Source organism: Rhizoctonia solani, chromosome 2 (genome assembly GCF_016906535.1).
Source record: "Rhizoctonia solani chromosome 2, complete sequence".
NCBI lineage: Eukaryota > Fungi > Basidiomycota > Agaricomycetes > Cantharellales > Ceratobasidiaceae > Rhizoctonia > Rhizoctonia solani.
Window position 1 is genome coordinate 416,509 of NC_057371.1, and position 13,534 is coordinate 430,042.

The window sequence follows — 13,534 nt, forward strand, 5'->3', positions numbered from 1 at the left end:
AGACCGATAGTTATTACGGTATTCCTCTGACGAGAATCTCAGTACTCGCCATTTTGGGGCCTGCGTCATGAGTGACACCATCACGGAAAGCAATAGGCCATTTCTTCCCCATCTCGGTTGAGCCACACCTTAGTAATTGTGAAGTGGATTTTTTGGAAATGCTCAACAAGCCCGGCTCCATATGTAGCTCTTTCTTCTATGTTTCTGTGTACCTCCACTTGCAGGAATCATCGATCACATACATACGCATCTTTCAGTCTCCTTACTAAGAAACCTGTGTCGCTTATTTCGAGTCAAACGTGGATAAGAGAAAAGAGAAGTGCCCAGGTTGTAATTAGTAAGCTCCCGAGGACTGTTGAAACTTCTGGCCGAACCTTGGTAGCTTAAGACTGGGCTAGAAGGCCTACTGATCTCAACCGAGGCTAACGGCAATGAGAACGAGGCACGTCTCCCGTCTTCTCCCAATGCTCCTATTGGGTGCCTAGACTTGAAATGTTGACCCAAGATTTAATTTGAACGAGTGCTTCTCAGGACGCGAGGAGAAGGACTGGTGGAAGGGGGAGGGGACTAATTTCAGGGTAGAATTTTGCTTGGCTCGACTCGGCTCTTATGCATCGAGCGGTTGGATTTATTCGAGAGCTTGCGACCGGTCTAGACCTGAGCAGCCCGTACTGCTCTTGTTCGATAGTCTGTTGGTTCTATAATCGAATTATTGCGTGCTCTTGCAAATTCGATAGGCAACCTATAGCTATATGCGACGGCGTGTCTGGATGTGTTATGGCTCAAACTATTGTGCTCCACCTCCTGGCTAGCAATACATGGAGTCACCCACAAGCGCGCGCGTGTGTGTGTGGTTTCAGAGCAGAATACGATCGCTTGCGTATAATGTGTGCGGAAAAGTAAAATATAGGCAGGACGACCAAGCGAATAACGTGTCTATTGCTGCGGCTTATCACATTCACCTCTACTCTACTAGTCCCCTTTGCTAACTCCCCGCCCCACCCGGGCGAGCGTGATATTTGCCCTCCCCAGACTCCACGTGGTCGAAGGAGCGATAGTGGCAAGATTACAGTGGATAATATACCGTCACTTGCCACTCTGCTGATTCACCGCCCGGTTATCGTGGTGAACGGATTCGAGACCGCTCTGAATAGTAATCATTAAGTAATTGTGGGCAAGCAGCTCCACGCATTGTCAATATCAAATATATACATATATAGAATGTGAGCATTATTGCCATATAGAAAAAAAAAACAAGCAAGGAATCCTAGAGTCTAATGCACTGCTCGAGTCTCGAGGATCCGACCACGGACTGGACGGATGTAACGGCCAAAGCGGGAGGATCCAAAGAGTCCGGATCCGAGGGCTGGTAAACGTTTAGGCGCCCGGGACCGGCCATATATATCGTCAGCATTTAAAGTCAAATGAGATGTCTTCGAAATGTGGCTTTATCCATGTCATATCGTTACGAAATAAATTCGATATAGGGGGACGATTGACGACAAAAGGGGCAACTTGGTCTACACGACAATCAGATTGAGGACCCGTATATGCAATGGGGTTTAGAACGGAAGGAAGGAGGATAGTATGACGTTATATTTTTAGCGGCTCCGCTGAAAGATGGGCAAGGACAGAATGTGGCTGACTTTTGGATACATCTGTCGGTTGGGAGAAGCTAGAATAGCCGTTAGAGGACTGGGGGGGGGGGTTCTACAGCACCAATTCCGACAGACACATCCCAATCCAGGGATTTCATTCTCACCCATCCCAGCCCCAAGTGATCGCCGATTAGACCTATCGGCCGGAACTTGCATGGCTCAGAGAGAGACTGGCCATTTTCCAAAGCACCCTTTCCGAGTGTCTTAGAGGCCGGTATAAAAGTCGCTGCAGATGTTCATCTGATCAGTATCTACCTCTCCTCCCGCGCCTCTACCGCGACGACCATTGTACAGAATGCCCGCTGTTGAATCTAAAGTCGATGTTCTCATCATCGGTGCCGGTGAGTATATGCACGGATCTTATTTTATGGACATTCTTTAATGAATTTAATAGGCCCTGCTGGGTTGATGTGTGCCCATGGACTGGCCAAGGCTGGGGTCAACGTGCGTATTATCGACAAGCGTCCATCCAAGGTCGCTGCTGGACAAGCAGACGGTATCCAGCCGCGTACGATTGAAGTCCTCCAGGTCAGTACAATCAATTTTTCGCACGACTCCAAGGCCCCCCGCACTGCACTCGATCAAAAGTGTGCACGTTGTGAGATGACAGCGAAGCGCTGGGTACTGTTAGCGGCCAATTGGCTTTGATGATTTGGCCTCTGTGATCGACCATCACGATCTTACTGACCTTGGTATATTGCAACAGAGCTATGGGCTCGCGGACCGACTGCTCAAGGAAGGAAACCAGATGCACATGGCTGCATTTTACAATCCTGCCCCCGATGGGTCTGGCATCCAACGCTCGGATCGCCTCCCAGACGTTACCGCTCCTACGGCCCGATTCCCCTTTGAAGTGACCCTGCACCAAGGTGCTATCGAGAACATCTTCCGCGATGCCATGCGTGCCTTGGGTAAACCCACGGCCCCGAACGGTGCTTGCCCTCGCGAGTTTGAGAAACGCTCCGACGCCAATGATCAATTCTCGTGGCCGCCTCGTTCAATCGAGGTCGAGCAGCCCGTTGTCCCGACTAGCATCAGTCTTTCGACCGACGCTGCCGAACTTGCGTCGCGTGACTCGTACCCCGTTACCGTTCATCTCAAAAAACTCAGCGAGGCCGAGGCCCAGAGGCTGTCGCGACCGGTCGCGGGTGCACCTCCCAACTCGAACGAGGCCGCCGCAGACGGAAGCAATGTCCAAATCGAAGAAGAACGCGAGGAGATTGTCAGGGCTAAGTACGTCGTCGGATGCGATGGGGCTCATTCTTGGACGAGGGCCCAGATGGGCTGGAAGATGGAGGGAGAACATACTGGTGAGGGCTCTGTTTTTTTCTGTCTTTTGCGAATGGCGGTTCTGAATTATTTGTAGATTATGTCTGGGGTGTCGTTGATACCATCCCCGATACCGATTTTCCTGATATCCGAAACCGTACCGCCATCCACTCTGACAACGGGGTGAGTGGCAGCCATTCGATGAGACTCTGGGCACCTCTAATATGTATTCCAACAGAGCTGCATGATCGTTCCGCGCGAGGGTGACCTCGTCCGCCTCTACGTCCAGCTCGCCGAGATCGAACTCGGTGGCACCGGAAGAATGGACAGGAGCAAGATGACCCCTGAAAAGATCATGGACGTCGCAAAGCGCTCATTCCAGCCCTTCCGCCTCGAGTTCCCCAAGGCTCTTGACTGGTGGACGATCTACATCATCGGACAGCGTGTTGCTTCCAACTTTTCGGCACAGGAACGCGTCTTTATTGCAGGCGATGCTTGTAGGTGTTTTGTTCGTCGGGAGTGGTGGGAGTGATCTAACCGACGTTTGATAGGCCATACTCACTCGCCAAAGGCTGGCCAGGGAATGAACGCTAGCATGAATGATACCCACAACTTGATTTGGAAGTTGACCCAGGTCTTGCGTGGCTGGGCTTCACCCGATCTCCTAAAGACTGTGAGTATTTATTGGTATTATGGGATACCGGACATGACACTAACACTTGCCACGAAAAAAAAAATAGTACGAGCTAGAGCGACGCAAGTATGCCCAAGACTTGATCGAATTTGACCGAAAGTTCTCGGCCTTGTTCTCCGGCAAGGCACAGAGCGCGGCCAACATGGATGGTGTCTCCCACCAACAATTTGTCAGGTGAATATTTCCCTTGACCTGGAATGTTTAGAAGATTCGAGGGGCTGATGTTTGTCTCGGCAGTGTGTTCCAAACGTTTGGTGGCTTTACGAGTGGTATTGGAATTCATTATGCGCCTTCGGCAATTGTGGAGACGAGGCACCAGTCTTTGGCTTCCAAGCTGATCATTGGACAGGTGTGTATAGTTATACTCTCATTGCATGGAATACAAGTCCCAATGAACGATTTTTAATAGCGCCTCATTCCTCAAACCATCATCCGCACCGCCGACGCACGTCCATTCGAGATCCAAGACCTCATCCCGTCCGATATCCGATACAAGCTCATCGTATTCGCCGGAAACACCAAGGACGTAATTCAAAAGGCGCGCATCCAGCAATTTGCCGACGAACTCGACAAGCCAGAGAGGTTCTACAAAAAGTACACTCCCGCGGGTGCACAGGTCGACACTGTCTTTGAAATCATAGTCGTCAGGTGCGTTTTCCCCACTGTTTCTCAATAATCACCAAACGCTCATTTATCTTTGTACGATAGTTCCATGACCAAGACCACCGGCGACTACACGGACATTCCCCCCACCCTTCGCACGCACTGGTCCAAAGTATTCATGGACGACGAGGCGGTCCAGTCCCGGTTGGGTGGTGGACGCTTGTACGAGACGTACGGAATCGGTCCCGAGGGGTGTGTCGCTGTTGTCCGTCCCGACGGGTATATTGGCAATGTTGTCCCGCTCGACGGTGTCGATGAGCTCGATAGCTGGTTTGGTGGGTTTATGGCTTCCGCGTGAAAAAAAAGGGATTGGTTGATTGTGGGTGTCGAGTATATCTGTGTAATATAACTTGTAAGATGTTCTTGCGCTTTTTTGTTTGAGTTCTTCTGTTTTTGTCTTTTTGTCTTTTGATGATACCTTTGGGGGGTCAGAATCGAATTTACATTTTACATGATTTGATTGTCGCGAGTTGGTTCGTCTCGGCCACTGAGCTCATGAGAGTCGAGTTACGATACCGCGAGTGATGTAACCCGGACATTCGTCGGGTCTATCAAGGTGATCAACCACTTGATTCTTACATTCTTAAAGTCTACGCGCGGAAAAAGAAAGAAAGAGAGCAACAGAGCTTCCCACCCTCGTACTTCTCTCACTTTGGACATCATTTCTCGTTCGAATTCTATAAAGGGCACACGCACACTAGTATAATAATTTCCCGAGCCGGGGAATGAAAAAACAACCGTCCTCGGAGCTTCCATATCATCCCTTTCTCTTTCCCTCGCTCTCTCTGTCTCTTTTTTCACCTGCCTATGCAAAGTCCCATCTGAGCTCGGCCGGAGTGGTGTTGACTATTTTAGTTCGAGGTACGATCAGTGTGTATGTGTGTTTGTAGGTCTCATGACTTGGATCACCCACATGGGCGTCGTATTGTATATGCGTATTTTTCTTTCTTTCTTTGCAACTCTATATCTGGCACCCGCGCCGCGATTAGTTATATTAGGGAAAGTGTGTCTCGTTTGGTGAGGAGGGTATGATAAATGTGTTGGTTCTGTAGTGTGGATTCAGGGGCTAACTGTACTTTGCTTACGATCCACTACCAAACTACAAGAAATTGGACAGAGCGGATAACAAACGAGTCGATCGCTATGATATCCCCAACCTTGACAAAATTATGTCTATACCCGTCACATAAACACGGTGGCGTGCTATACAGGCTCATATGGATTACCTAATAAGTCTGGGGAGGATCAGGCGATCAAAAGCGACGCCAGCCGCCCATGTTGCTCACGTCCTTCTTTATCGCGTCTCGTCAAAACGAACCGCTGTCAGTCGGCATAATCAACTTGTTAGCGATAGAGGGAGAGGACTATCTATGCCAAGCGCTCTCGCTAGACGAAAGGACATATGCACACTCTCTCGTACGATTGTGCTACTAACGTCCTATTGCGGCGGGCTTCTAGGGAAAAGTCTTGTAGGATTTCAGATCTGATACACTATATAGCCCAGCTGATACATTAATCAATATTAGCTATTTATCCCAGAACTCGCTATTGTTCACCTACTCCGAGAGGCTACTTGCTCAGTGACGATAGCAAAATGGCCACTTCGGAATCTAGGTGTCTGTTTTAGTCAATTCATCCTACCTGGTTTCACCTGGATCCTCCCTGGAAGGTCTCAATCGAAGCTCACTGTGCCTTCATTTTATCCCCCGGAGCGCGGTTATTCAGTTAGCGAAGGTCCCATGACCAGATCCTCCGCATGAAACGCCAAGGTTCTCCGCCGTTCTGCGGGCCCGATAATAGAAACAACCAAGAGGGTGATCACACTTGGCAACTAAAAAGGGAACAATCGGTATTTCTCACAGTGTTCAACGAACAGGGTTATCTGTCTTAGCGGGCACGCCGGGTTCAAGATGTGGTTGTGTCAGCGCGTTGCGAGACTGGCGGGATGTTCTGGCGATATGAAGGGGCTTAATTGCGTGAGTAAATGTTACGGGCAAGGTATGACCTGGCTCTGATTTTATTCTCCTTTTAGTCCGAAGAGAACTAGGAGGGAGTATATAAATGCCACGGCAGGAGATCATAGTGAGCTCAGCGGCAGCTGGTTTATCTTTGTCCCTCGTCTTCTAGGAGCCATCATTCCGCGTTTCCTGCTGTTTAAGCCATGATGCTCGGCGCTCTCGTTCTCACTGTTGCCCTCTCGCTTCAGGTCTTGGCCGCTCCTACTCCGATTGAAGTCGAACAACGGGCGGACTCATCTGTCACCGTCATCAACGCTGCCACTATTGCGTCTTATGCTCCGTACACCAACTTTGCTGCTGCCACCTATTGTCCTGGGGTTGCAGATTGGTCGTGCAGTAAGTACTAAAATATGAAAAATAGCTCTCGTTATTGATGTGAATTTACTTCAGAGGCTTGTAAACGAGTGCCTGGCTTCATTCCTTATGCTACAGGCGGAAATGGAAATGATGTTCAGTACTGTAAGCGTCTGTCTGCTACAGCAAACTCACAGACTTAAGCTATTTTTAGGGTACGTTGGATGGTGGCCATCAGGATCGTCGGTTGTGGTTGCGCATGAAGGGACAGATCCGACTCAATTGTACGTCGCCTTTATCTCGGAGTCAATAATTATTACCAAATCGTAACACGCATATAGCCTGTCCGTCTTGACTGATGCCAACGCCTTCTTTGGGACTTTGAGTACATCCCTTTTCCCCGGGGTTACGAGCGCGGTACAAGTACACTCGGGATTCAGAGACGCACATGCTGCCACGGCGGCAACTATACTTGCCGCAGTAAAGAAAGTCATAGCCGAGAGGTCAGCAACCAAAGTGACACTAGGTAATACTCTTTGCTTCCACTTTTTGAATTTAATAAATCAACTATATCTTCTTTTCTTAGTTGGCCATTCACTTGGTGGTGCACTTGCAGCACTTGACGCTTTGTATCTTAAATTGAACCTGGCTTCGACCATCGCCATCAAGGCCGTGACATATGGACAGCCTAGGGTGAGTTATAGCCCATAACTTATGTTTGAACCAAGTACCGAGATCAATTAGGTCGGAAACCAAGAGTTCGCAGATTTGTTCCAGCAAAAGGTGAATCATATCCCAAATGCTTTGGGATCATTTCTAACAACTCTGTACCAGATCACCGACTATTCTCGCATCACAAATATCGAGGATGAAATCCCTATTGTTCCCGGTGCGTTTTTCTAGTCGGCTTTCAATAAAACGCTAGTATATTTATTCATCGGTGAATAGGACGATTCCTCGGTTACCATCACTCTTCAGGGGAGAAACACATTAAATACACCGGTGATTGGAGGGCCTGTGCTGGTTAGTAATCACTGTGATACATGTTCCGTTTCCCGATATCCCCTAACGTCCCGAATGAAAATCAACTAGGTCAAGATAACACTAGCGAGGATTGTATAGTTGGTTCTGTTCCGACGCTTCTTCAGGGCAACCTAATTGACCACTTGGGTCCTTACGAGGGTGTATGGATCGGTACTCTGTCTTGTTAGACACACGTATATGGGGCCAGATCTTGTCCACGGCAAAAGGGTAGCAAAGTGAATGTGTCCATTTACTATTGCGGTGTTTTATATTGGGGGTTTTATGGAATTAAGGCATTGAATGAACATGGTATTGATGATAAGAAGTGAGGAGAAATTGGAAGCATACACCTTAGCTTGCTCCAGCAGAGGCTATGGATCGTTAGTAGTGTGATACTATATAGTTTCAAATGAAAGTTCTATAATGAGCTGGTTGGTGCCTGGCAGGTGATCGGAACAAAATTACTCAAATTCTTCTCGTCGTGCCTCATCGAGATTAATCATATTTCCAAGCTGACCGATAACTGCTAGCGACAGGGTACCAGTCTAGGCGATCTCGCTAGACAAAGCGCACATATTTTCGTGTTCTCTGTATTTATGTCCGCGATTATTCCATACCTTCCAAGTGGGCATTCCGTAATGCATCAATATTCATGCGCCATCTGTGCTATCAGTGGGATCAAGCCGCCCACTGCCAAACTCTGGCCGGTCTCTCAACATATACCTATACCACGGTGGACCCCAAAAGTGCGGATTTTCTGAACGTGAAAAATCGCGCGTTATATGCGGAGTGTTGGCAAAATCCGATCATTTTTTTCATGAATCCGCATCCTCAACTCACCCCTGTGTGTCGTCGAGGTGCGGGTTCTGCTATTTTAGGTGCGGATGTCTGGCAAAATCTGGACGTCATGCGGATTTTCCGCACTTTTGGGGTTCACCGTGTACTTGGCTTGGTATGGGAAACACTAGTCTCTCGATTACCATAAAAAGAGCGCTATCACCGAAGCCAGGTCATCATTTCAGCCAAGAACGCCGACGTATTTTCACCTGTCGCTCTCCGAAGCCCGAGGTGAGATCCACGGTACTTTCATTGTGCCCTCGAGATACGATCGTCGGATTGGCGGGGCCCCCGTGACTACATTCCCCACGTGCAGCCGCCGAGGTTCCCGCCTTTCTATGGGTTCGATAGTAACACCAATTAAGAAGGCAGTCACGGTTATGGATAGAAAAGGAATTGTACGGCATTTATTGCAACGCAGAGCGTACCAGTTTATCTCTCTTGGCAGGCATGCCGGACCCAAGACCTGATCGAGTAAGTTTCCTTCCCAGACAGCTGGCGGTATGAAGCTTGAATCGCGTGAGTAAATGCTATGAGAAGGTCATCAGCTGGTTGCAATCTTTTGTGCTTTAACCCAGTGAAAGTTTAAGACAGAGAGGGAGAGGGGTATAAATGACGTGTCAGGTCACCTTGGTCGTCTCAGCAGCAGTCGGTCGTTTTCCTGCCTCTCCTTCCTTTTCCTCCGTCCTCTCTCCCCTTCAATATGATTCTTAGCACTCTTATCTTCGCCATCGGCCTCTCTCTCCGCGTTTTGGCAGCCCCTACTCCTATTGAGATTGATCAGAGGGCAGATTCATCCGTCACAATTATTGATGCCGCAACTATAGCCTCCTATTCTCCTTATGCCAATTTCGCCGCCGCTACCTATTGCCCAGGGACCGCGACCTGGTCTTGCAGTAAGTATTTGAGTCCAAATATGGCATTATATCCCATAGTCACTGTTTTGCCACAGAGGCTTGCAAAAGAGTGCCTGGTTTCATACCCTATGTGACAGGCGGAAACGGAGGCAGCGTGCCATACTGTGAGTTTCTAACGATCACATTTAATTTCGCCACTCACAGTATTCTCAGGGTATGTAGGTTGGTGGCCATCAGGATCGTCGGTGGTGGTTGCGCATGAAGGAACTGATCCAACTAAATTGTATGTGGCACCTATCTTAGTTAGCAATTACTACTAAACTAAAATGCGCATATATCTAGCCTATCACTACTGACCGATGCCAATGCCTTCTTTGGGTCTCTGAGCACATCTCTGTTCCCTGGAGTTACGAGCGCGGTACAAGTACACTCAGGGTTCAGAGACGCACACGCCGCGAGCGCGTCGGCTGTGCTTGCTGCAGTAAAGAAGGTTATGGCAGAAAGGTCGAGTACCAAGGTGACACTGGGTGGGTTTATTCACTTATTGTATAATATGCGCGGAGATACTTATTCTTTTTCATTTCTAGTCGGACACTCCCTCGGCGGTGCACTCGCGACTCTTGATGCCCTCTATCTTAAGTTGAACTTGCTATCGAATGTCGCCATCAAGGTTGTAACATACGGGCAGCCTAGGGTGAGTTGTAATTCATGGACCTAACTTACAAGCATTACTGAGAACTTCTCAGGTCGGAAACCAAGAGTTTACGAACATGATGGATCAGAAGGTAATCAACTCACGTTTTTATATAATTAAACAATTGTAATTAACCTATTCTAGAACTTCGACTTTTCGCGTATCACAAATATAGAGGATGTAATCCCCATCGTTCCGGGTAGGTCGTTGTTCATTGCACTGCTGGAGCCTTGATTTACGGAGGAATAGGTCGATTCCTTGGCTACCGCCACATCTCGGGAGAGAAACACATTAAATATACCGGCAACTGGAGAGCATGTGCAGGTGAGTGGCCAGTAGTGCTTTTGCTCCTTCCAAATTTGACATCTTTGTCCAAATTTATCTAGGCCAAGATAATACTAGTGAAGACTGTTCCATTGGCTCTGTACCAACTGTCCTTCAGGGCAACTTGATCGACCACTTGGGACCCTACGAAGGTGTCTGGATCAGCACTCTATCGTGCTAAACTACCCGACCTAACACAGATTTCGTTCGAGTTACCACACCATGAAAAGGGAGCAAAATGAATGCGCCTATTCACAATTGTATTTTCCTTACTTCGGGTCTTATGGCAGGTGGAAATTGAAATATCATCTTGGCTAAACGCAAATTCGATTTCACAATAAAAACCAGAACTATACAAATCGACATTCAACAATTAACAGGTAAGAGACCAAGAAGCAAGGAGGTGAGAGGCTTCCGAGTCATTTTAAAGGTTATTTTAGGTAAGGATTGTTCTCACATCGAAAATCACATAATTTGTGCCCGCCCCCTACGGCCACGGCGCCCCACAAACCCGCGAGAGTTCGGGTCTGGAACTCGAGCCCACATACTAGCCGCAGTACCATGGGTCTCCCAGTTACTGACTCCCTGTTTATTAGCACCAGGTACCTTATGAGACCGGGAGTGCGAGCTACTTGAGTGAGGGAGTCTCCATCTTTCCAAAGTTAAAGTAGCTTGGGCACTTTCTATGTCGGAAGGCACTCCAGCAACTTCGGCATAAGTCCTGTCATCCAAGAACGTTTGAGAACCCAGTGTTCGCGAAGGGAGCGATCCGTCCGAATTTTTGGGAGTGGATCCATTGGGTTGTGCCTCCGTGAATGGGTTCGAACAAGACTTGCCCTCTGAAGGAGACGCGAGAGAAGATTCAATCTTGGACAGTTGATTCTCAAAAACGAAATCCATACTAGGGCGAAGGTCAGAAGTCGCATCCATACAAGAAGGTTCCTCTGATCCAGGGACCTGCAACATGCTGTTTGATGGAGTAATCAATGGGGTATCCGGTTCAGTCGATATACTATACTGAGACGTCAATCCTATAGAGTTAGAGGAGTAACAAGTGGTTTTGATGTGTTCGGCACATCCGGAACAGGCAATACTATTGTCGTTGGAATCCGAGGCGTCAGGAGAGGGGCCAGTACATTCAGGCCCCGGACCACATGCATCGCTGTTTGCCCAGGCATTTTCATCTTGAAAAGAGTCGAGCGAGAAAGATTCGCCCAGGTGATCAAGATGAGGAGCCACCAAACTCCGCAAAGTAATGAACTCGGCCCAGGAGGCTGAGACGACGGAAGCCAAGTTTGAAGTCCCCTCGGCGTGCGGATCTATCGAGGTCCGAACCATGGTAGGCATGCTTTCGATAGAAGACTTACAGCACCCGATAAGTCTAGGAGCTGCGCGAGGAGTTGAATCTACCGAAGAGTCATGCCCGCTGGAGGAGATAATGTCCGAATTACCGAGGGCCGAGTCTTGATAAATCGATTCGGCAACTAGATCACGCTCCTTAGAACCACGGAAAGGGGAATCATGCCTCTGAATATCCTCAAGGGGCCCTGTTTTCAAGTTAATCCGAGTTGCTTCTCCTGTGAGGGGGCCCAAGTCTACAGTTTTAGTATTTGATGGTTCCGAGAATCCTTCAGTAGTTGTCTGAGGTACCATCTGTGACTTAGGATGATGACATGGTTCGGAGTTCATTCGTGACAGACTTGTGATACAGGAACAGGGTCCTGGGACACGAATGGGTCGATGCTACTATGAGAATGCAGTGCTGAGGCGACTTACCTCCGCTCGTAATACATGAAAAGTCCCTGCGCCAATGTCTGGCCATGCTCCGAGGCATTTCATTCGAAGTAGTAACCGGAGAAGATATTCGAAGGTCTTTCCAAACCGATGCAGGAGTGGCGGCCGGAGAAAAATTAGTGTTAACAACGGCCGAGCTGAAGTGGGATTCAGGAGCTATGGTGAGGCGGATTTGAGTAGGGGTCCATATAGGAGGAATACTGCTTACTAGTTGGTCTCAAACGAGGACTGGAACTAGCGTTAGGTTTAACATTGTACTGACTTGAAGCCGGTCGATTCGGTAATATGAGCTCAAAGTCCAGAATATCAATAGGAGGAATCAAAACAAGACTGGAAGCCGTATTTGGTTTTTCGGTTCGGTTCTGCGCACAGTCGCGAATTGTGGGCGTGACTGGTGAGAGAAAAATCAATACATTATTTAATACCCAAAAGACAAGGGCCACATACCTAAACAAGCCACAAATCCTGCCAGACATAGAAACACTGCCATCCCACAGATCGCATTGAAAAAGTAAGTTCTGCAAATGTTCTGATAATGAAGAATCATCCACCCAGATGTTTCGTAGGGAACGTGAATGAGGCAGAGCGTCGAGACCTGCTTTGGAGTGCCAGTCGCCAAAGACTGGTTATTGGTAGCTAGTAACGAGCTATTAGTAGGGATAGGAGCAGGTAATGTAGGCCTTGGGTCTCCAGCCGAAATGGGATACATCCAAGAAGGCATATGGTGACGCATGACTCCCTTCATGTCTTCCAGCGCATTCCACACCAACGGTCTAAGTAGGCAATGAGATGCCCGTCAAGCTGAGATCCATAGTTTAGGAAAATTCACGCACCGAAGCCACTCATATTCATCCCCTTGGATGAATGCAAACTGAATATACGTGGCGACAGCCGCAACTATGATAGGAAGAGCAAAAAGCATTCCACGACACTCTTAGTTAAACAATGTAGATGAAAAGAAAGGATGGGAAAGAAGGGGGTTTCGCTATTATATATAACCCCCCTGAGTCGGCTGATAGGGGCTGGCTACTCTCGGTTAGAGTTTCAAGAGGGAATGCTCGATAGTCACGCCGAATCCAAAATCATTTCTCCTGGTTTGCCATTTCAGTATAATGTGGGATTTTTGGATTCACCGGTAGATGAGATATTACATTTGAAGCAGCTCAGAAATGATATAAGTTGATTGATGATCACCAAAGAGACACTTGATGCTGTAGCTGACACGCAGACGTTACCAAGTCAGGTGTTACCATGTACACGAATTGGCGTTTGTTACCAAGCCCTCAGACACGATCCATGAAACAAATATATTTTGTTCGTAAAGCACACATCGTTTGCACAATGACAAGGCGTAAAATCAATGGCTGGCACTTGAAATTTCTCGAAATGTATTTGTTTCTTTGCTCTCG

General features: G+C 48.1%; 4 protein-coding genes across 4 annotated transcripts; 3 read left to right on the plus strand and 1 right to left on the minus strand.

The window, feature by feature from the left end:
- Window positions 1-1,953: 1,953 nt before the first annotated feature.
- Window positions 1,954-4,582, plus strand: RhiXN_04732 (FAD-binding domain protein; the record flags this gene model as incomplete). Its single annotated transcript, XM_043324548.1, has 10 exons — window positions 1,954-1,999; window positions 2,053-2,186; window positions 2,365-2,968; window positions 3,025-3,110; window positions 3,166-3,424; window positions 3,479-3,600; window positions 3,668-3,795; window positions 3,859-3,970; window positions 4,031-4,269; window positions 4,330-4,582. 10 exons carry the CDS (start codon window positions 1,954-1,956, stop codon window positions 4,580-4,582), a joined length of 1,983 nt encoding a protein of 660 aa, XP_043176967.1.
- A 1,863-nt stretch (window positions 4,583-6,445) lies between these two features.
- Window positions 6,446-7,499, plus strand: RhiXN_04733 (Lipase (class 3); the record flags this gene model as incomplete). Its single annotated transcript, XM_043324549.1, has 7 exons — window positions 6,446-6,638; window positions 6,693-6,761; window positions 6,811-6,880; window positions 6,938-7,122; window positions 7,183-7,289; window positions 7,341-7,379; window positions 7,431-7,499. The coding sequence occupies 7 exons, from the start codon at window positions 6,446-6,448 to the stop codon at window positions 7,497-7,499; spliced, it is 732 nt and encodes a 243-aa protein (XP_043176968.1).
- A 1,660-nt stretch (window positions 7,500-9,159) lies between these two features.
- On the plus strand, window positions 9,160-10,512 carry RhiXN_04734 (Lipase (class 3); the record flags this gene model as incomplete). Its single annotated transcript, XM_043324550.1, has 9 exons — window positions 9,160-9,352; window positions 9,409-9,477; window positions 9,527-9,596; window positions 9,656-9,840; window positions 9,901-10,007; window positions 10,060-10,098; window positions 10,152-10,206; window positions 10,257-10,331; window positions 10,394-10,512. The coding sequence occupies 9 exons, from the start codon at window positions 9,160-9,162 to the stop codon at window positions 10,510-10,512; spliced, it is 912 nt and encodes a 303-aa protein (XP_043176969.1).
- A 284-nt stretch (window positions 10,513-10,796) lies between these two features.
- Window positions 10,797-13,047, minus strand: RhiXN_04735 (uncharacterized protein; the record flags this gene model as incomplete). Its single annotated transcript, XM_043324551.1, has 5 exons — window positions 10,797-12,052; window positions 12,108-12,281; window positions 12,334-12,516; window positions 12,573-12,898; window positions 12,959-13,047. The coding sequence occupies 5 exons, from the start codon at window positions 13,045-13,047 to the stop codon at window positions 10,797-10,799; spliced, it is 2,028 nt and encodes a 675-aa protein (XP_043176970.1).
- Window positions 13,048-13,534: the final 487 nt, after the last annotated feature.